This window comes from Nomia melanderi, chromosome 5, assembly GCF_051020985.1.
Source record: "Nomia melanderi isolate GNS246 chromosome 5, iyNomMela1, whole genome shotgun sequence".
Lineage (NCBI taxonomy): Eukaryota > Metazoa > Arthropoda > Insecta > Hymenoptera > Halictidae > Nomia > Nomia melanderi.
The window spans coordinates 13356265-13381071 of NC_135003.1; the positions used below are offsets into that span (position 1 = coordinate 13356265).

The 24807-nt window shown below is 34.4% G+C and overlaps 1 protein-coding gene and 1 long non-coding RNA gene across 9 annotated transcripts in view; one reads left to right on the forward strand and one right to left on the reverse strand.

The window, feature by feature from the left end:
* LOC143174562 (uncharacterized) overlaps window positions 1-12938 on the forward strand; it is a 103024-nt gene extending 90086 nt beyond the window's left edge. Inside the window, exons 3-4 of the long non-coding RNA XR_012998709.1 lie at window positions 9796-10114; window positions 12642-12938. This is a non-coding gene — a long non-coding RNA (uncharacterized LOC143174562). The remainder of the gene's footprint in view (window positions 1-9795; window positions 10115-12641) is intronic.
* The window catches only part of Gyc88E (Guanylyl cyclase at 88E), a 33418-nt gene extending 8766 nt beyond the window's left edge, over window positions 1-24652 (reverse strand). For 2 of the 8 annotated variants that reach the window (XM_031972582.2, XM_031972553.2), the window contains exons 1-10: window positions 24222-24652; window positions 23521-24141; window positions 22696-22914; window positions 8277-8467; window positions 6062-6275; window positions 4224-4497; window positions 2949-3072; window positions 2737-2878; window positions 953-1079; window positions 241-445 (exon numbers count right to left, since the gene is read on the reverse strand). In XM_031972582.2, coding sequence (XP_031828442.1) covers window positions 241-445; window positions 953-1079; window positions 2737-2878; window positions 2949-3072; window positions 4224-4497; window positions 6062-6275; window positions 8277-8444 — 1254 coding nt within the window. In that variant the 5' untranslated portion in view covers window positions 8445-8467; window positions 22696-22914; window positions 23521-24141; window positions 24222-24652. Of the gene's footprint in view, window positions 1-240; window positions 446-952; window positions 1080-2736; window positions 2879-2948; window positions 3073-4223; window positions 4498-6061; window positions 6276-8276; window positions 8468-13903; window positions 13954-17877; window positions 18147-22695; window positions 22915-23520; window positions 24142-24211 lie in introns of those variants that run through there. The other 6 variants (XM_076368074.1, XM_076368075.1, XM_076368073.1 and 3 more) reach the window with 6 other exon arrangements.
* Between the last annotated feature and the right edge of the window lie 155 nt (window positions 24653-24807).

The following is a 24807-nucleotide window of genomic DNA, read 5'->3' on the forward strand; positions in this document are numbered from 1 at the left end:
ATTATTATATAGATCATTACTATAATCTATATCAAAATATTAAAATATTCAATTAATATTAAAATATTCTTATTATATATAAACATATTCTCTTCAATTATCGTTATATACAGGGCGTCTAATTTCAATGGTCCAAAACAAAGATGTCGAGAAATACAAAACATACGCAATATTTCGTATAAAAATGATACGCGAAGAACTGTAGGATTCGAAGATGTACAGATAAATTCTGTTTCTCACCTCGCACGTGTCTATCGGACTTTCTCCATTTCTCAATCGGTCCGCCACTTGTTTCGGTATCATTTGATAAAGTAACTCGTCCGTTCGTTTCATTTCTTTGTCCAGCTTTCTCATGGATTCCTCCAGTTTCTTACTCTTCAGCTGCTCCTGATCTAACGCTAGTTTGAGCTCCACCGATTGTTGCGTACCAGCGAGCATCAGGTCCCTGTAACAAACAATAACTGCGATGACAATCGGTGTCAGATGATTTCATTGAAATCATACGGCGTCCTTCAGGACTTTACAACATCGGAAATTTATATCACATTTATCGTATTTTTCAAGTATTAAGCGATACCGTCGTATCATTGGTATTCGAAATTTAATGAAAATAGACACTCATTGAAGACATGTGTACCTCTTTATTTCGGTGAAAGTAAGTTGTACGCGAACTGTTTCGCGAATAATATTACTAGAATTATGAGTACAACCTGGATTGAAAAATAATATTTTTAAAATCAATGTTAACCAATATTTCCAGTGTTCTATACACGTTTAAATAAAATCATCAACCTATTCTTCAGCGAACTTACTGTTCACCGTTAATTTGACCAGTGAACCGATTTATCGAGAAAACGTGGAAAATGCAATACTCGTTTCTCCTTAAAAAGATCAGTGCAATCCGTCTCTATTATAATAAATAGTATACAGGCAACTAGAAAATACACTGTACCTGCTAAAGTCATGCATGGAAAGATCATTTATATAAAGGCCAGTCGCTATTAAGGCGTTTAAGTCCGGCATTACGGGAGTTCCAAGGTACATCATCATCTTCCAATTATCCATGTATATCATTTGGCCTAAGGGATCATAGTCGACATTATTCGCAAGTATTGATTTATTATTACTCAAAATATGTACTATTCTAGTGGTAAATGTAACGTCCGTTTTAAAATGAAATATACAAAGTGTTTTGCAGCATGTGAGACGTATGTGGAGAGACAATTGTGCGACCTAAATTGCTCTATTTAAAGACTACCGCGTCGCGTCTATCCGATAGAGCTTTTTCCAGTCACGACTTTTCAATTAAGATCTTGAATCGGGAATTTTCAATTGAGAAGATTTTTTATCGTGAATCTTCGATTTAGCAGTTTTAATCACGAATTTTCAGTTAAGAAGTTTCTCAGTTAAGAAATTTTCCAATTAAAAAGTTTCTCAGTTAAGAAGTTTTCCAATTAAAAAGTATTTCAGTTAAGAACTTTCCCAATTAAAAAGTTCCCCAGTTAAGAAGTTTTCCAATTAAAAAATTGTTCAATTAAGAACTCTTTCGATTACCCTGTCCTACTATAACCTACAACAGGTTATTAACCTATAACATTTTCAAAATCTAAATAATCGAATATCAACTTTTCTAACAAACCTAGTGTTAATTACGGAATAACCGGTGACATTAAATAGCTTCTGCGTAAAATTGCCGGTCAACAATGCGTTAAGTATTTACTTAAACAGATACACACCTATAAGCATAAAGTCAATTTTCAGAGACGATTCTCTCTCAAAAAAACACAGTCGTTTATTATCAAAATGTCACTGTATATATCGTATATTCAATAATAGACAGGAAACATTTAATTTATACTAAAAATAAATAAGTGACATTAAGATTTGTCGAATTCGGTGGAAAACTTGCGTCGAGAGAAAAGTTTATAGGAAAAGGGGTTGAACAGCTGTCAAAAATGGACGAACTGCAAGCCACAGCAGTGCAACGTAATTCAATATAGCGCGGGGCACATGAACGTTGAAACGACACAGACGTCATATATGAAAACGCTAGAATGTCGCACACGTCCGTATATTCAGCACTTCCTCTGCCAACTGACGCAAAAGGACCAATGCCCGTGTATTGTGTCCACCTACGTCCGTACGAAATGACGTTCATCAACGACCGTGGGTCCGCAAGTGCAGTTTGATTTAACACTGGGTTCACGAAATCAGTTTCAAACGTACAGCGGTTTATCAACGTTATTTGATAAATATTCGTATGAATTTTTATCGATGCAACTGCACGAATATGTATCTTAATTGTTTGAATGAACATCGACCTTTCTAGGGACAGTAAAATAAATAGAATAAATAAACCTAGCGTTAAACTACAGCGAAATATCTGTTCTGCAGCATTTTTATAGAATTACGAACGATACAAAGCTTAAAAATAGTTAAGTTTCTTCATAAATCAATGAGTAATATGATCGATCGAACTACAGTTTTTATCTATGTAGAGTAGGCATGTAAACGTGTAAAACATGTAAATATATTTATAAACATTTTGAGTTTTCTACGGTGGAAACTTCAGTGGAAAAGAATGATTTGAGAGATTAAGACATCCACAGTGGATATAGTGTGATTTGAGTTTATAATGACAAGTAGGTATGCTACAAATAATACATGTTCGTTGCATCGAAACAAGCTCCGTTCGGCCGGTAATGTTAAACAAATGAGTTTGAAATGAAAAGATACCTTTCAATCTTAAAGTTCTATCGTCGACAGAATCGAGTTCGTCGCTCAATAAGACTTCATTCCTCTGTCGATCGGCTGGCCGCTCCGTGAGAATCGGTTCTACTGTTACGAGTTCGAAAATGTTGTTCGTTCTGTTTAATATCTGTAACATGACAAATTGCCAGCGGAACCAGCGTAACATTGCGCACGAAAATCCTAGCGAACGCACTTACCGAATGGAACTTAAACGCGATCAGCGGTCGAACGAGATCGAAGAAATGCGTGATTTTCTTCCCGACGAGATCGGGCAATATTACCATCAATGAATTTCCAATGCTCCTTACGATCATGTCTGACCTGAAAACGGTAAATGGATCTCCATGTTGCGTAGAGGAGTTAACCCTTTGCGGACGAAGATTCATCGAACAGAAAACCGTCAGCAAATGAAGCTAGATTATATATCAAATGCTTAACACTAGAACTATTAGACTTTTTTGTTTAGCAATTATTGATATCTTCGAAGCATTGAATATTCGAAATGATTTTGAAAATGAATAGTTTCATTTGAGTACTACAATGAATGCCTGAAGAAACTGAAAATAATCTATTGTTACAGTTTTTATAAGAATTGCATATTAATCGTATTAAATGCTCGGTAGTTCTAGTGTTAAGCAACATTGAAAAAGGAAACTAAATACCGATCTCTCGCTATTCGAGAAACGAAATAATTTATGTACGACTTCATATTCCAAATACGAAAGTTCAATTCCATCAAAACGCCGACGTTCGATCGCAAAGGTCGAACACTAGAACTACGCGCCCGACAAAATGGCGGGTTCCAGTTGCCTCGTCCCGCAATTATCGACGTCTTGAAAGTGTTAAATATCCAAAATGACTTCAAAAATAAATAGTTTCACTGGAACACCATAATGAGTATACAAAGGAACCGAAAACAAATTTATTGTTACAATTTTTGTCGTATTAACACTAAAACTACCAGACGCGTCAAGATGACCCAGATTTCTTCATTCCGCAGATTATTAAAAAAAACAGATGTTTCTCTGAGAAATTATTAAAAAAATCAATTCAGCAATACATAAACTGAACTATAAATCAATTGAAGTCTCGATAGATTTCAAGTTTCTATAGAGGAATTTCGAAAATTCAATTTAACTACTCTGTACGTAGTGTTAACACTTCGACTGCCACGGTCACCGATACCGGAGCTTCCAAATTACAAGAAAATAATTATAACTTAATAATAAAAGAATAATATATATATAAAAATTAATAATATAAGAATTTTCATATCAGAGAATTAATAATTGCTTTGTTTTTTTGCTATAGAAAGAATAAGTGATACACAAAACACCGATGGTTTTTGTGGCAGTCAACGTGTTAAATACTCGGTTCTAGTGTTTATATATACAAATGAGAAAGAAACGAACGAATAAATCATGCGAATCAGTTGCTCGCGGTTAACGTAAGACAAACAATGTGCCACCTACCCAAACACAATGCAAAATGGGAATATTTCGAATAAGACTGAGGCTCCAATTGGCAAATGCTTCTCCTCGCGAGTCATGGCCAGGGAAGCTTGCGTGAACGCTCTGTTATCAAAGGTAAGTTGAAAGGTCACGTGCACCGTGTCGAAAAGGACCTCCTCGCGCACGAGCTCGATCTGTAATTCCTTGTGATAGAAATGACGAGCTACTTCTCTTATTTGCCCCATCGTGTAATAAACGAATCCACGTCGCTTGCTCCTGTAATGAAGAGTCAAGCCTGCAATAGAAGGAAATGGACTGATTACCAGTCTTATCTGACAACTTTTATATCCACCGGGCCCTGTTATTCGGGAATTCTTCAATTGCGTTGGGAACACCATTTCCGCTGTAATGCTACGTGGAAAACCCGTACACCGATCAATCTTCCTTTTTATTTATTTCATTCAACTTCCTTTGAGCGGGAAGCTCGAGAATCCACGTGAATTGACCTTACGTAAATTCACGTAATATTGTTTTTCTAAATAACACGAAATGCGCAGCTGATTCGTAACGATTTTATTTCAAGCTGTGACATTTATGTAGAACTTTCATCAAATGAGGAATAATTTTGTGAAGTCCAGCTTGAATAATCGAATGTACTAATGATACTGTTATGTCCATTATTTTTTATTTATCTTATTCCTCGTTCTTATTTCCATCTTTGTTTCCAGGACGAGATAATAATTATGGAAAATCGATATCAATTGTTTTTAACCCCAAGTTGTGAAAAGTCGCACTTAGCGAATTCACTTGACCTACCAACAGATTGCCACTTATTCCAACCCCTTCGGCGTCACTCTGAGGACACGTTACAGAATGCACGAAAAATCCGCAAATGAGAAATGTTATCTGCTTGGGATTGCCATTTCTTTAACGAAATAGAAATCGGTTAGTTGTAAACATAGAAAAAGATACGTATATACTAGTTCTTTGTTTAAGATCATACGTCTAATGTTATTAATAGCTATGACTTTTCTATTACAAATCAGAAACAGCAGAATCTTTCAGAAAGTGACACTAACTTAGTAATTGAAAATTTGTAGATATCTTTTTCATTGAAAGGCACAAGTTTTTTAGTTAACCAATGATTACAATCGAGAATACAGCGGAACAACGGTGTCCTTTAACCCCTTGCCTTACAACAACGTGTCAGACACGTGCAGATTTCAAACAGAATTGAACTAGCATGGACGTTCGCTCGATGCTTTTGAATTCAAATTGAATATTATATTATTCAAATTGAATATTTGCAGCAAAGATTTATATAGAATATACACTTAGTCCTTGATTTAATGATTTATGATGACGAATGATTAATCATTATACTTGCTTTTTCTTGGTACAACGGAATAATTATAATAAAATGGTCAAGATTTTCGTGACCCCCAATCGAATCGAATTACTATATTTCACTCGATCAAACGATGATTTGAAAACGTTTCTATATTATAAATAATGCTGTGATGAACGTTAACCCTTTGCACTCGGATGTCTTACTAGAAATATTTAACATTTCTTTACGAGGCGAAGACGATGTTTGAGACTAATTCGAAGAAATCACCAATACATTAAAGAACAAAGCTGTTTTATTCCAGTGTTTTACGTATCGTATTATACAAAGTTTCACATTAAATATCACATTCTACAGTTTTACCGTGTCACATCAAGCGGCGACTGAGAGTCACCTCCCGAGTGCGAAGGGTTAATAAATCATTAATGACAAGGTAGGAGAAGTAAATCGTAAGGCAAGGAGTTAAGGATCCCGACGTTTCGTACGACGGCGTGACGGCTGGAATATTTACCTTGGCGTGTCTCATTCTCGCAAATAAACGAGGGAGCTCTCATCCTCGGATAGGAAAACTTGAGATATTCGTGTAAATTGTCCAACCCATTAAGGAAGTCTCTTACATGACGTCCAAGTACTGAAAGCACACGATCGTAACCGTACTGGCCAACGAATCCTACGAAGTGTACACCCATTTGATCGAAAAATTCTTTTTCCGTTATGCCAAGTACCTGTGGTATGAGAATATATTCAATTGGACGAGGATCATACACTTGTACCTCTCGTATAACGAACGAGCGTAGCAACATAAACAGGAGAAACAATTATTTTTGTGTTTACTGTTTAGACTTTCGCTGTATTCACTGGAAAAGAAAGGAACGAAACGTTGCGAGCCGATAACTAGATGTCTGTTTGCTAGATAAGCTAGATAATGGTCTGTATAAATGACAGATACGTCGTTAAATAACGAATGAAAGAGAAATTTTGCTGCGATTTGAGTCAATGTTTCTCGTATTATCATTGAGACGTCAAGATAGATACAATCATTCATTTTCCTGCATTTTTAATGCTTCTCGGGGATATTCGAATGTTTTATAAAGAAAATACTTGAATGTTATGTTTAATTCGAACGATTAATGTTTATGAAGATTTATTAAGCTGGATTTTGCACAAGTTTAACGTCATTGTAACTTGAAAGTTACAAAATATATTCGTTCGATGAAGTTATTGAAACTATTGAATACATTGTTAATTCGTATTCATATGTGGATATCTATTAATTTTGTACTGCATAGATTTTGTTATAATAATGAAAAAAAAATTCGACCCATAAAGGGTTAACGATCATTTCTAGATTAATCTTTACTGTTTCGTATTTTATTTGATACCCATTTCTGAAATTTTACAAAGTATACATGTTTCGAACATGCTCAGAATTAAACTGAATATTTTTAGAAAATAGAAATTTACGTAAACAGCAATTTAGGATCTTCCTATTGTTTTAATAATACAAACGTGTCCGTTATCGTAGAAATTTTCAAGAGCACGTCCTTACGATTCAAGGCAGAGATTATAGGAAGAAGCAGAGATCTCTTCGAGAATTAAGGACAATTACTTAAGTGAATATATTAATTTCGGGAGAGGAGGAACGATGCCACGTAAAATATAAAATAAACCCATGTCAGCGTAGCCGAAAACTGATTTGAATTTTAAAGCGATCTTTTGGGAAACATTAATAATGCAATACATGAAGGTTTTTCCCGTTCTATGAAAGATTATCATTCTAGTCAGAATTCAATTTGTAAAACATCTTTTCATGTTAATACCGGACCTTTTTTCTTCTATTACCGAATGCGCGTGCACCTATGGCGGGACCGTGTCCCCTCTACATACGTTAACGTCGTTAAGGAGCATGTGTCGTTAACATTAATCCATTATAAATCATTTCGTCATATTTATGCGCAAGATAATGGTCGTAGATATAAATCTTACGGGATTACATCGAATAACATCCTGGAGAATATTAAAAATCAGCATCGCTCGCAACGTTTCACCTAACGTGTATTTTTTTCCATTTTCCTTTCGTTCTGAAGTGAATACTTCATAGGACAGACGCACACGCATTTAATAAGAATGTTCTATCCAACACTGGATCACTCTTCGTTTAACGTTAATTATTTTAACATTCGTGAAATATCTCGCGATACAGATTCACTGTAATGACAATGATTCCACCGTGACGCGAGGACAAAGGTAAAAACAAAATTAAAATTGAACTTGAAGGTATTACTAGGTACAATCTAATACGTAACATAAAATTCTATGATAAAGAAAACGTTCCCCATAAAAGTACAATGAATTAGACAATAGATTGGTAATAAGAAATGAAAGCGATTCATTGTCCATATATCATTAGGTACATGGTATTTCGAAAGAAATTGAATTATTTGAATTTTCACTACTTTATTGAAACATCTTTCATAAACTAGACATAATTATAACGTTTCCTTGTAATTACAATTGGTTTCACTATTACAATGTGACAATTCACTTTATTATATTTTCTATAAAACAGATACAATTCTAATGTTCATTAATCACAATTGATCGTTTCTTATTGCAACGGAATGATACCTAATCGATGAAACACACATATTTACTGAAATTCTTTCGAGCTCGTAATATGCTCCAAATTTTTAAGCGGTATAAACACAATTCTAGACGAATCCTACCTGAATTGCCTTCTTCGCTAATCTCGGTATCAGATTCTCAGGGTAAACCTGATGAACACTGAAGCTTGGTTGATCTACGGCCGCCTGTCGACGAATCTCCTCCCATCTGTCTTCTCCGTAGACCTGCCGTATATATTCGGACATGTTCTCTAGTATTAGGCCGTACATCTTTGTTTATTTTCACACGCTTCCTGTTGACAAAGTTTCATTCTGTTTTATTGTATTCTGTTTCAGTTTCTTTCGTATTCTTTTATTCTATCTTATTCTACTCCCTTTCGTTTCATTTTAATCTATTATTGTTATTATTATTATTGTTCATCGATAACTGCGACATGTGTATTAATTAATTACATCAACGTACATCGTAGTGTTTATAGAACAAAATTCTCTCTTTCACTGTTATGGATTAAACAAATTGCAAATGGAAGCTTAACTACACTGAAAAATGATTCACTGTACAGCTTCATATTATAACTTGAATTTTCAGTCATTTGATTTATAATTTCGTCTTACGTACTACTTAACACTCTAATAACCATAAGCGTGCGTTTATCAAGATTTCAATTGACTCGTACCTCAGCTTTTCTATTACCGAATTAGTTTCGTTAACCATTTTTCGCGGAAATATCTGTACCTTTTCGATCATTGTACAAGAAGAAATCAGGAATAAGTCATTTTGACCCATCTGGTAGTAATGTTAATAGTTGTCTGTATTCTTTGATCGTATCAAGTGTTTAGATTAACTTTCAATCACGAAGAGTCAATTACAATTTTTACCTGTTCTCCCCTCGTACGTGCCTCCACGAAAATTTAATTTTAAACTGGAGCACTAACAAGCATTAACCCTTTGAATATTCACAGCCGAAACGTTCCGTGTGGGTGGAATGTTTGTTTGCTCGTCTATCGATCGATGCATTATGTTAATTCATACAATTAGTCGAATAGTAATTACATTGCAATCGTGATTTCTCAGTTTCACCGAATTGAATGCTAAGAAACGCGTATTAATCAGGTACGATTCGAGTCCTGCGTTCGACGAGTATACACGTCATCTTAAAGTTTCAAACAATACCATTCTTTCAACGACGAATTCTTTATTTTCCCAGATAAACTTGTAATTCTTCATTTCGCTTTGGTTTTCCATTAAAATATACCTCACGTGCATTCGCCCCGCGTTCGACGAGTATACACGTCATCCTAAAGCTCGAGACGATAGTAACTCTTTCAACGACGAATTCTTTACTTCCATTTTGCTCTGGTTTTCCATTAAAATACATCTTACGTGCATTCGTCCTGCGTTCGACGAGTATACACGTCATCCTAAAGCTCGAAACGATAGTAACTCTTTCAACGACGAATTCTTTACTTTCATTTTGCTTCGGTTTTTCATTAAAATATATATATACACATCTCGCCTGCACTCGTCCTGCGCAGTTCGTTCTTTAATTTTATCGCGCGCAGAACGAGAGATTCTTCAAATGAAATTCCACGGTTAACAGATCAATTATTTTTCCCGTAGACCTGGAACGGACGATTAGACGATGGAACGGATGAGACGCAGCAACCGTTAACCGATTCATTCCGGTTCGTGGTATCCTGCACGGCGATACGAAGATTCTTTACCATAACCGACGAAAATATAATAACTCAAGATCAAGGAATTCTCGTGGAACAATCTTTCCGAAGAGTGACGTCGGGATCGCGGACGATTTCGACCACTTTCGGATGCTACCCGCGTTTTTCCATTATGATGATGATGATGAACACTGACCCCGAACCCCGAAAGGACGAGGTCTGCCCGACGTTTTTGCTTGAATTGAAATCAAGTATTCACATAAGTAAGTGCACGGTTATTATTAGATCGTTCACAATTTCACTCACGCGTGCACCTTCACCGACGCATACGCGCGCGCCTAGGTCCACCGGCGCGGCGCGGTGGTTGAAAAACGAGAATTCGCCTTTATGAATGATGTTTCTTCTAGTTTATCGTCATTGTTATTAGCTCTCGATCCTACCATAAATTCATAGTAATTTCCATGCCCTATAACCGCTTGTATTAATGTCTTCGGAATACTGGATTTTATGTTTCTTTTATATTTCATTCGTTTCACGTGGCCACTGCGAGGTGAAGTGTACTGCTGTACTTTTCCTATAAGTTCCTAGCGACACACTGCTAACGTAATGTGCACTGATATGTCAAATACGAATTGATTTCCATCGAATTTTATATTAATTTCTATATTTGATTAGATTGATTTGATTTCTATAATGATCGTTAGAAACTTAGAGGAAAAATACAGCAGTACTAAGGTAATGTGTACTAACATATCAAATACGAATTGACCTCCATCGGATTTTATATTAATTTCTATATTTGATTCTGAATTGATTTCATTTCTATACTGATCGCTAGAAACTTACAGGAAAAGTACAGCAGTACACTGCTAAGGTAATGTGTGCTAATATATCGAATATAGAAATTAATATAAGATTCTATGGAAATAGATTCATATTTGAACAAAGTAAAGAATGTATGTTTGGAAAGATAATTTCGAATTTCTGCAAACTGTACGAGATATAGTTTTGCAAAGGTAAAATCGAATTTATAGAAATTGTAAGAAGTATAGTTAATAACATTGCTAGGTACGTAACATTCAAATCTACTTATTCTACTATATCTGTTTCATTAGAATAATTGAAAATATATTGAATATAAATTCTAATATCGTATTCCTGTGGTTGTAAATAAGTTCAATGGTCAAGTATTCGAATTCAAGACAACTGAATGATATATCAGAATTCATAATTACTGAATGATATATCAGAAAAAATCGAAATAGTTTTGATTAAATAAATGAACTGGCATTTATATTAATTCCATGAACTCGATAAACATTTTCGAAAATACATTTACAACGCCATTAAGAGCTCATAGAAATATCAGCATCAAAGCTATTAAGCAAAAATAATGAAATAATTCAATGTTTGTTTTTAAACTCAATATTAAATTTCTTTCGTTCATCATTTTATTATACAGTTAATTGTACTAAGAACGTAACTGTCATACTATACATAGTGTTTCATAAATTTTCATAAATTCATAAATTAAATTCTTTTAATATACACATATGTCCTTCAAATTCTTTGTTTACATTATACAGCTTTAAATTATAATTCTCATTAAATTGAATGCAAATTTAAATGCTCGCGTTAAAAAACGTACAATATTTTTTAAGGTGCATAAATACCATAAATTGAATGTAGATATAAACGTTCCATTAGCAGTACAAATATGTTAATAATCGTCTGCTGATTTTACTACACTCTCAGTTCTCTCTAGCTTATGAATTAATCGCGGTTTATTTCTGTTATTAACACGTTTCCGCGTTGACGCTATTATTATGTGTGAACCCGACTACTGTTCGTTTCGTACTCCATTATAGGCGTCAGGTGTAGTCTCGACTAACGCAAAAAAAATGTATAAAACTGTCTCGTTACAGCAGGATGCAATCATGTCGTCGAAGTTATTTCTGCAAGGTTAACAATCTAATAAATAAGTATAGAGTAACTAACATTTAGTAGAATATTAGATTCTAAATTTGGTTTAATTTCATTCGAAATGTAGATTTTTAATATTTCTGTAAAAATGAAATATTCTTTTCCATAGATTCATTATATGTATTTTTACAAATATAGAGTAACTAACATTTAGTAGAATATTAGATTCTAAATTTGATTCAATTCCATTTGAAACGTAGATTTTAAACATTTCTATAAAAATGAAATATTCTTTTCCATAGATTCATTATATATATATAGGTCTAGAAAAATTTAGTAGAATATTCCATTCTAAATGTAATTCAATTCCATTTGAAACATAGATTTTAAATATTTCTATAAAAATGAAATATTCTATTCCATAGATTCATTATATATATTTATACACGTCTAGAAAAATTTAGTAGAATATTCCATTCTAAATGTAATTCAATTCCATTTGAAACGTAGATTTTAAACATTTCTATAAAAATGAAATATTCTATTCGACAGATTTATTATATATATTTATACACGTCTAGAAAAATAAGAAACGTGGCTCGTAATTCGACGACTGTCCAGTGGAGCATAATGTTTCGAGTACTTTTGGAAATGTTCTTACTTTCTTACTAATTCTAAGCATGCTCGAGTCTTTTGGTCTTCGGTATGTATTGTATATATATAAATATATGTACGTATATATTATTTCCATCTATGTCTCTTTCGTTTCAGCGAATCTTTACTTTCTGCGGTTCTAAAAACAATTTGTGTTTATTTCCGAAGTTGTTAACATACATTTCTATTATCTACATCTATCATATTTTCCAGTGCGTTTCCTGTTTTCGAGGCCTGCGATCATTTGAATCACAGAAGATGATCTAACCAGATTAGAAAGTGGACATGAATGTAACGATGAGTATCGGTCTTTACATAATGCAGAAATAGAAGAAGAAAAGAATGAACGAGATGTAGAAAATATTCAGTTAGATCTCGCTGGAACCGTATTTCAGAAAGACGATTGATTTTATTATTATAAAGCTTCAATTTCTCATATACTTATCAATATCGTAATAATTAGCGTAAGTAATTTTTTAAGATAAATACAGTCACTTTACAGCTCAGTGATACAGACATATTCAGTAAGTTGAAATATCAAGAAAATTTACGAACCAGTCATTGAAATAACAATATTCTAATTTATTCCTTATTTCTCTATTATACCTCAGAATAACGAATAACTTCTTAACGAAGCAAATAATCACACTATTACTCTCTGAATATTCAAAATTCAACATTCATACTGTCCCACACGAAATCATCGAAATTCTGCACACTCCACTAACCATCAACCAAATATCGTCTAATCTAATGTGAATCAATCAACGAAACTTTCCCTGCTCTCACATTTGACGATAACAAATCATTTCCGTCGCAAACGCGAAACATTCATACCAAAACTAAATATCTCGTATCTAAAGCAACAAGAAAAAAAGAAGGTTCACTCGACGAACGATGATTTAAATAACAAGACAACGTACATTAGTAACAGCAAAAACCTATAGAAACGAATGGATTCTAAATGAAACCTATAATCCACTAATCCACCTACAAGACACTAATTTACTTTAACACGTTCGCTACTTATTTCGATGACGGTCTCCTCAATTATATCTCCTTCAATCCAAATTCTCCTAAATCTCCTGAACCAAACATTAGAAAAAACTGAAACAAATCATTAAGTTCCTAAACGTACCGTCGTAGTTCATCATTTCTATAACAATGTCCATAGAATTAATGTTGCACTCGAAAGTTCATTAGAAATATTCTATACTTTCCAACTAGATACAAACAAGATTCTTCGAAATGAATGAAAATGAACCAGAAACCAGAAATTAGGTAATAAACCTATTTCCTTTCAATATTTCACATGGACGCAATATACGAAGATCAACGATAAATACCAAAGTTTATAATTCCGCTCTCGAGTCGCCTCTCGAGCGCAAAGGGTTAAACAATGACAAATTGTTCATTCGACTGTCGTCCGACTCTAATTTCTGTCGCGAAGAGCCGCCTCATTGTTCCAAGCTTACCGAATAAGTTACTCCGCTATCCCGTTTGACGTGATCGGATCTAAAATCGAGACGGTCGAGCAATGTCACCAACACCAGAGGAAAACGGCGGAACGGCCGGCACTCACGTTTCATTACCGGTTCACGGGAGGCGTTAGGTATATTAGAGCATTGTCGCGGTGGCACACGAATCCCGTGATACCGTCGATACTCCTCCGCTCTCTCGACTCTCTTTTCCCGGCAAAATTTCTAACGATCGGTGCATACGGGTCGCACACATATCTCGCGGCCGCATCTGCAACTTCTATTTATAAGATCGACTAGGCGGACGACCGTGGAGTCACTAGAAAAATATCCTGAAATAAACACCCTCCCGATTAATGATTTTGCTCTAACGAGCACTGTTCTGGACCTCCGGCTGGACCAGAGAGATTTCGAATTTCCCGAGCGAAGTTCGCCGACGATTTTCGGTTACCTGGGAGCAAGTCGATTCCTATGAATCCGAGCGACGTGAAACTTTTCGATTATTTTCCGACGGTCGCTGAGATAACGAATGATTTTCAGTATTACTGAAATGACGGAATATTTGTTTGCTCGTCTATCGATCGATGCATTATGCTAATTCGTACAATTAGTCAAGTAGTGATTACGTTAAAATCGTGATTCCTCAGTTTCACGGAATTGAATGCTAAGAAACGCGTATTAATCACGTGCACTTGTAATTGAGTCGCTAAGAAGTTAAGTGAATTTTTTGATATTTTCATTTTCGTACATTTCGATGGAATATATAATATTCTTTTTAGTTGTTAAACGAAGTCCTTCTTTTTATAGCTTCTGAATATGTTGTATAATAATCTCAGAAGCCGAAACATTAACACTAGCACTACCGTAGCAGTCGAAATGACCGGTTTCGATTTTTTCGTTTAGCAGTTATTGATATCTTCGCAGCATTGAATATTCGGAATGATTTTGAAAATTTATTATTGATATCTTCGGAGCATTGAATTGAATTCTCTAATAACCATAAGCGTGCGTTTATTAAGATTTCAATTGACTCGTATCTCTTGTATCTCTTAAAAACTTCGTCAGAGATTGAAGTAGTAAAATTATAGCGTGTTAATTTCGTTTCCAGAATGTGTAGAATGTGTTTCAATCCGTTAAAGTAACAAATAACTTGAAACACTATTATTTATTTCGAATTCTTCATATTGTGCTTGAAAAATCGATTTCATCGAATACCTCAGAGACTGTTAGACCTTTACAAATAAATCTATATGTATACAACCATAGATTCTTTATAAACTAGCTCAAAATGTAGTTTGAAGTTTCAATCAAACGAATTTTTAATCACGTCGCAAGACAGTAATTAATTGAGATTTACTCCGTACACCTTCTCCGCTAATGTGTATCATTCAGAGATCATATCAGACTCATTCGCATTATACGAAGAGATGAGAACTAAATTTTGTTCATTAAGTCTAAACACGATTGTATCTTTACTACTACCAGAATCGCAACCCTCCATTTTTATCGAATACTTTGCATCGCTTTAGACCGACAAATAATGTAGTTTCACTCGTAATGTAAATGAGCGCGTATCTATGTAAATACACGTGCTTTCGTGGTAATGACCAGGAAAATTTAGAGCATTTATACGCTAATGATGCTGATGGGTCTACAATGTATAATAGAACTTAATTGTTAAAATATTATAGAGCTTTGGGTGAAAGAAAATCATAAATGTAACTACAGAGGCCAATAACGACGAAATGGGCATGTTATTATTATTACCATCATTATAACAGTAAAATAAAATATTCCAATATATCCGTATTGTTTATCTCGATAAGTAGGTTGTATATGTAAATTTTGATTTTTTAACATTCTACTTCCATTTACAATACAAAAGTGACTGAATAATATTTTGTTGTCTATTATGAAAAATTTTAATGCGAGTCATGAATAACCCGGCATCGATCTCACGCGTCTGTTTTCGGTTAGATAATCGGGCATCGATGATTTCAGTAGGTTAAAAATATAATAGCACAGCTGTAATTTGATTAACGCAATCTTTTCCGAATTGTGCTCTAGATTAAATAATCAATCCAAGTTTAATGAATGATGCAACGTTGCGTTGCCACTAAAAAAATTATTTAGATTTGTGTTACTATATTGTACTACTTTTCTGAAGAATGTTCTAATTTTTCAGCGATTGAGAACATTTCAATTCGTTCCGTTGCTTTCAACGATGTTTAAATGAAAAGATTTGTCGCGTAATTTGTTTTATAACATACTTAACGTTCGATCGAATCGAATGATGATAATTGTTTTAAATTGTTTTAAATGTAACTGAATGCCAGATTTGTTGATAGAATTCGATTTTCTTGAAGGATCGTATGAGATGTTTAAGGAGAAATTATATGATATATTATCTAAATACCGGAGAACTTTCGTAGAATAACTATCGATAATATTCTAATGGAGTTCTATTTTTAATAGCTTACTGTCATAAGACTTTCCGTACTCGATAACAGTCGCTAATAATAAAAGAAATCGCTTTTATCGAACAATCGTAATAATGTGCGTTGAAAGTCGCAAACTATACTCCTGAAAGGAGCAGAAGTAACATTTATCTTGTAAAGTGTTTGAAAAAATTATTTCCTTGTCTTTGAGAGAAAGTTCCGATGGTAAACGAAGAATTCTATGATACTTGTTTTACTTGTCGACTGCTTCGCAATAAAATGTCGCTTTCGTTACATTCGCGTTTTCACATCTCATACGAAAACAATGAAGCACGTCTTGAATACTTATTATTTGAAGTATACATCGTAAATGCATTCCAATGATACAAGTGCTCCACGAGCAAATGGCGCTGACGAATAAGTATGTGCATACTTACGTACATGTTCTCGACATGCAGCTATTAAGAAATAATCATCGAGCATTTTTTATTAGATTGAGATATCGTCCTTTATCGTTGTTCGACGTGCGTGAATCGAGAAATCGTGATACAACGGTAAACAAAAGAAAATGCTTACATATTTCACAAATGACATTATCGAATGTTTGAGTGCTAGTCAAAAATTCTTATCAAAATACGCAATTTGTCATTGTGGGAAAAAGTGAATTCAAATGTTGATGCATTAAATGAGAACATTAGGAAGGCATTGGAATCTGAAAAAATCTTAAAAATATGGGAGAAGATGTTAATAATTCTTTGATTCCATTAATGTCACGTGACAGATAGCCTCATACTGAAAATTACAATAACAATGCAATTGTTAAAACAGTTAAACAATTCAGCATGGTCTACGAGTTAATAAGAAGCTCAATATTCCTATTAATTCAATCACTTCTAAACAAGTATATCATTATTATTTACCAAAACAAATTAATCAGCTTGAAGGTACCATTGTTACCGTTCAGCATTCAGCAACTCGATTCCAAACTGTTCCATACAATTCTACATTCTTTCTTTTCAGTGTTCACAATTACAGAGAATAATAATAATTAATACCATCTGCAAACTTAACCCTTTGCACTCGGAGGATTTTCATTGGAAACGTTCGACACTTTTCGAGACATAGACGACACTATGAAGCGAACTAATGAAAAGATAAATAAATTAAGAAACAGAGCTGTTTTCTATAAATATTTCACATATTGACGCATACAAAGCTTAATATCATAAAATATTATAATAACACTTCGTAATTTCGTTGTATCAAACGAAATGGTGACCTAGAGACGCCTCTCGACTGCGAAGGGTTAACGCTAGAACTACCGTTATCTGTTTGTTATTTTGAAAATAAATAGTTTAGAGTACCATAACGAATGCCTGTAGAAACTGAAAATAATCTATCGTTACAATTTTTATAGGAATTTTCATATTAATCGTACGAAATGCTCGGCAGTTCCGGCGTTAATGAAGATCATCGCGTCGAAATGCGAAACCGAAGATGGTGGCAGGTCGAAGAAGAATGAGAAATAATTACCAGGTAAAAAGAGGAGAACAATTCCCAGAACAATTCCTCCAAGAATACCACTTCACTTGCGTCACTATGGAAGTAGCGGCCGGAAAGACGCACCGGTGCGCTCGCGCGCACAAAAACGAATCCTCGGGTACACGAGGAAAATCTCGGGGAGGCCTCCAGGCGAACAGGCGGAGACGAAGGGAACGAAACGTTACAGCACCGCATTACACATTTCGCAAAAGCGCCGAATCACGTGTCCTGCGGGGCAGTGCTGTGTACGGAATAGTCGGACAACCAGGATCTCCCCCTTTTTCCGTCTTATCCTGCTCATCCCCCGTACCCTGCCACGATCCATCCCTCCCTTCTGCCTTTCCAACTCGGCGAGATCCGTTTACAGAGGTGCCAGAAGTCGCCGATGTCACTGACTTTCGGACACGTTGCACTACTTCCGGGGAACTCGTGCGAATTATTCTACAATGATTTCCGACAGTGATTATTAAGAACTGATCTAACGATACCCAAATTATACGTCAATTCACCCGTTGCCTTATGATAACGTGAGACTCGCGGTGAAGGTTCTAAACAGAACTTAATATAAATATTAGTCTGTTGTGAATACAAATGAAATACTATCCTTTTGTTATCGATTATTATAACTGAAAGCAAACGAAGGCATAGAATATACATAAAATTTCTCTCTCTTTGATAAGTTATTAATGGCAGAGTAGGTATGTCGATCATAGTTGAGAAATGAGTCGTGGGACAAAGGGTTAAAATTTCAATTCAACTACTCGGTAGTTTTAGCATTAACACTAGATATGTAATCGCTATAAAAATTCTAACGATAGATTATTTTCGGTTTCTTCCAAGATCGTTTCGAATATTCAATGCTTTTATGATATCAATAATTGTGAGACAAAACAATCGAAGTCATTTTGACTGTTAATATTTTGTATGCGAGTTCTTTCCAGACATTCGGATATCGCACGAAGACTCTTTACTTTCCATTTTAGAACTTTCAATGATTTTCATTCATACAGCACTTGCGTCAGTACTTAAATATTTTAAAAGTGAAATAAAAAAACTGCAAGTTGAATTCAAGCTTCCAATTGAAAGTACAAAAATTCGAATTATTTACTGAACCTTAAAATATAACTTTTAAGTTTTCCATATAAGACGTATTTTAATTAAAACTTGAATTAACCCTTTGAACTCTGTAGGCTCCGATATTGCACCAGTTCTAATATTAAATATTTTAATGAATCTTAAGAAAACCACCTTAAGATTATTAGATCTTTCAAATATACAAAGTTTGTACTGAGAAGGGAATTAAAGGTCTAAATGTTATAACATTGTTAATTGTCAGTAGGACTACTATCAAAATTGGTAGTTGCTGACGTATCACAAAACTATGTGGAGTGCTAAGGGTTAATATTAGATCATTCGATTGAATTGCGTTATTGTCGCATATTCATCAAGCTGAATGTCATCGCATTAGGTAGTATTATTCATAATATAGAAATGTTTTTAGATAACCATCGTTTAATTGAATGAACTATAGCAATTCGATTTGGTCGGGGTCACCGGTGACCCCCATGGTATTCAGCGTGTTAACACTAGAACTACCGAGCAGTCAAATTGATATTTTCAAATTTTTATGTGGGAACTCTAAGAACGCAGCTATTGACATTTCAATTTGCGTATTAAGAAATTAATTTCTTCAGTAATTTCGCAGAGAAGCATCCGTTATCTTTTTAATGACTGGGGAAGAAGAATTTAGGAGTTCTAGTGTTAATGAGGCTGACCGATCCCATCGGAATTCGAAATTTCTTTTAAGTTTTTCGGACAAATTGATCTCCTGAGCTCATTATAATTAAATTATGTCTGTTACGAAAATTGTATTAGATAGTATTCAGTACTATCGAGTAATAATTGATGTATCCAAATGCTGGTGGTCGCTAATGAGTTCATAAAGAAAAGAAATATTGATTGATTAATTGGCTGGCTCTGTTTTGGAGATTTCAAGGGAGGATTCTCGTGTATTAATACATTTAATATTTTATTAATTTAAATATTTTATAATATCAATTATAATATTATGAAATTAGTAATATTTTATAATTGACGTTCATTAAAACTTTTTAATAGAGGAAACAACGAAGTCGGATTTTTTGTAGTTTTGAACGGTTTAATTTCATTGCTGCTAGAAGAGAAACCTTTATTATTAATATTATTATTATCATCAAGTTTATTACTATTATTAGGCACTATTACTATTAATACTAATAAGTGCTAACAACAACAATCATAATAACTGTAGTAACATTTTTCTTTAGCAAATGACACAGAAATATTCATAACATAATCAGTGAATGCGTATCGCATTTAATAGAATTTAATTATCTTCACTTTAATACGCACGAAATTTCTTCCATTAAAAATCATTAATTGTCCCGGTACAAGTTTGTAATATAATCCTGTTTTCCAGTGTTACAAATTCACTAGCGTATCGAAATACATAATAACCGAAAAGAAAAGTTTTGTCATATGGAAGTTTCTATAAATGAGTTTGAAACAAGCTGGCGACATCTGCCACAACTGTGCAATGGCTTCAATCAAAACCACTACATACAAGAGATATACGTATTTATATGTACACACAGCAACCGTGACCCGAATGACAAGAAGGAAACGAATGGTAATTAATTTCTACAAATTGCTGCCAACTGATTGTAGGCGAATCCATTTCACGCGTGAATATCCATGTATCGCTTCTTTCGTTGCATAAAAAGAAGTTACACGATGGTCGGATCGAATATAATTCCTTTTTATCGCTACTTAAACATCATTCAATAAAATGAACAAGTCGACGACATTATCCTTCGATAACAAGTATAAGAAAATGCATTAACCCCTTGCCCTATGATTTATATCTCAACTGTGCTTGACAAAAGCAGTTCATCGTTAATAATTCAGTAGAAAAAGAAAAGAATTTTATACTTATTCTATGTCTAGGTTTGCTAGAAATATTAAAGATTGATAATAGACGAGTGATATTTAACTTATGTTAAAAACAAAAAAACATTTGCATTTGTCGAGTTCAATTGAAAATTTCCATCACGAGTCTGACGTATTAAAGCAATGTCACGTAATAGAACAGTAGAACCTCCGATAAAATATTAAAAAACTATAAAAATGAGATTCTTCGTGATAAAATAATATAAACAAAGACCTGTATTATACCAGTATGAAAAAGGAAAATTTAACTCGAGATTCGTAAACGTGAAATCGTTTTCACACGAAATTTTTTAATCGTCATTGTACTGGGTTATACTGTTGATTGTTTTGATTTCTGCTTTCCTTCTTTGATAGGTAAATTCTTTTTTAATTTTCTAAGGGTTTAGCGTTTAGTATGATTCATTACTGATAAGATCCCTTAAGGACACGTGTTGCAGCCATCTGACCAACTCGTGCGACCTCGTCATTATTGGATACGGTTATAATTGTCCTGGTATACTTAATGAACGTTCAAGCAAATTACACGACATCGAAATGCTCCCTGTATTGTGCTCTAAATTGATATTAAGTCCGATGGGGGAAGACTGTCGTTTCTGTATTAGCGTTCGCCATGTGAACGCAACAGGGAAACGTTCGTTTTTCGTAACGTCTACAATTTATAAAGTGGTCTCGGTGCAGCGATTGGAGGTCTGTATTATTCGCGGTAATAAACAATAATCATTTCTTGTACCTTTATACTGTGGTTTTTTTTATAAAATAATATTGTTAATTCGATGTTCATTTAATACGAAGAAGAAACGTAACGAACATTAAGAATAATTAATTTTAAAACCCACTAGCAATAATTAATCACGTCCATGTGTAATAATATTGTATTCAATTTTTATCGCATTATTCTAAGTTAACAAATAATTGTTATGTGACCGTCTCATACCGAAAATGACAATAATGTAATTTTGTTAAAACAATTAAATGAAAATTTAGCATCATTTACAATTTAATAACAAGGTGAATATTTCTATTAACTGTATTATTTGTGGATCAGTATATTCTTGTTATCCAAGCGAATTTGTCAGCTGCTTGAAAACAGTATTTAAGAATCCAACGCTGTGATTATAACTACATTAAAAACTCATTATGAGACTCGTCACTGTAGAAATTACGAATTAATCAATATTCGATCAGAACATTTCGAATACGAAGTAATTACCAATAATCAGAATTCAATGAGAAATTTTATAACAATTTCATAACAATCTAAAGTCTTTACGTTACACTTACAATAGCTAATTTCTCAAGATCAACGATTACCATAACCATTCTTTAAAAAATCGATCCTAACAATCCTAATCGAAGTCATACTTCTATTTCTATATAATTTAAAAAGACTCTAATTTAATAACTTAATGTAAAACTGGAATAGAAAAGTATTCTCATAACAATCTAAAGTCTTTACGTTACACTTACAATAGCTAATTTCTCAAGATCAACGATTACGATAATCATTCTTCAAAAGATGATCCTAACAATCCTAATCGAAGTCATACTTCTATTTCTATATCATTTAAAAAAACTATTATTTAATAAGTTGACGTAAAACAGGATTAGGAAAGTATTTATCCGCGTAATGTCTCCCTTCTGCCAATTAAGGAGCACGTGTATGCTAGATTACCGATTCACAAGGGTGTACAGGGACAATATTTACCAGATACGCGAATGTACGAACACAGAACGAGAAGAAAAATACTTCTGCTCGGTCGAACAGCGACTTTTTGTCGTTTTCTCGCGGCGATTCGCCTGAGAGTATTCTAGCATACGAACCCTCGTCTGATCCACGTGACGTAGAGATTCAGGGGATGCAGCAGGTGTTAGGAGCAGTCCACCTCCACACAACAGAAACACATTCACGTTAACCAGCTATTTTCCTGTGTGTGAACGTACGAACAACCAACCCCGAGCGTATATTCGAGATCAATGGCGAAGGAAATCCTGCGCAAACGCAAATTTCCTCGATAGTCGGCGAACACACATCTTCGCCGACTACGAGACACGTCTTTCGTCAGAGGAACCCCACGTTTTCTGTAATAAATCTTACAACGAATACAATTTACATCCACGAAACTGTTCACGGCTTAATCAACAACCCGGGGAAAATAGCAGGCAGATCTTTTTACGCGTGATTTCACGTTTGAACTGTTGTGAATAACTGTAGTTTCCCTTGGATGTATCTTTTATATTTGTTTGTTACGCACGAAGCATTATAGAGTAATGTAATTTTGAATCGTAAATATGAAGATGAAACTTATGTTTGTTATATATACTTCTGCGTTTATTGGAGAAGTAAACTACACTTAGAACATATTTACAAACTGAGAAAAGGGTAGTACATATGATACGTTCCTTACAATCTCTGCTACTTTAGACATTTTGTATTATAATTCAGCATAATTAATATAAAAACTAATTTTACCATTGATCTTCAAAGAAAATACAAACAGAATCATAAATTTATAGAAAACTTCCCTGTAGTATTACCATAGTCAAAAACCGAGCAAACAAATTATCTCGATATACTGTTCTACTGAACATTAAAGCACACTAACCGATAAACTAGCAAACTTAATTTAGAAAATTAAGCGCACTTACCTCATCCCATCTCGTACTGCATTCTTCTGAAGCCCATTCGAAGTTCGCGTTGAAACGATACTAACGCTAGACACTAAAATAAAAAGTTACATCGTACATTCGAGCTATTCCGAGGCAGACATTCGTCGCATGAAGTTCGTTTATTCATTAGCTCCAAGGCATCGTCATCGAAAGCGTACATATCAGTGAAGAACACAGCGTCGAGTTACATCTTATCACTTGAGCGACTTTATCGTGCAAAAGATTGTAGGAAGAATAATTACAGTCGCTTCTCGCGTCGGTTTCGCCTATGATCCTGTTTTTCTCTATGACCGGCCGATTTCTGGCCGGCGATTCGCGTTTCTAAACGATCGGCGAGGGACCATAGGACCGCCGGTGTCCGGCGAACAATCGAACACGTTACTGGCCACGTTACGAGACGCTACTGTCTACATGGAAGGTCACTGTTTCCTGCTATTAGCCGGCAAACTCGATCAGAAAGTCAAGCGATGATGTACGCCGCTCATATAATAAGCCGATATACGAAGCACGACTACCAACGAGCCATTGTAGACCGTAAATCGCGATGGAAGGCGAGCCAGCCGTCGGCCGGATTGCATTTGCATGCAGCGTAACGCTGTTCTGCAAAAAGTGAAATGGTAATCGCATTTATTCTTGAACGCGACAGAAGCTACTTCAACGAGACACGTACGACTACATACGTCAATCATTGAAAAGTATCCCGGGCTTATTATTAGACGTACAATTGTATTTGCATAATGAACACATGAATAACGATCACCCCTGCGCTCGACCAATGATCGCGTGTGCTTTGAGGATCGAGCAATTGAACTCATCTTCTTGTAGAACTCGTACCTGTGAATCACAGCTTTTCAACGGTGATAGGAAATATTTTGGCTGGATATAGGAAAATTTGTATTATGAATTATTTTGGAATACTGTTTTGTTTGATGGATATATTGTTTGTTTGGTTTTTCTGTTGGGTTGTATTGATAGTTAGTTAGCTTTGTGGTAATTGGGATGGTTTTAAATAGTATCGTTGTCATAGTAATAATGATTGTTTGGTCGGAAAAAGTGAAATTGTTTGTATGGATTACTTTGATAAGGGGGGAATATAAATATGGAATAGTTTGTCTTAGAAGTAATTTAAAATTGCGCCTGACTTCATTTTGAGATTTAAAGTATCAGCAAAATGTTTTCTTTAATATGTTTCTTTAGAATTGTATTAAAAGTGTAACTGATATCTTTGTTATCTTGAGACTCAATGTCGCCATCTTTGATAGCAGT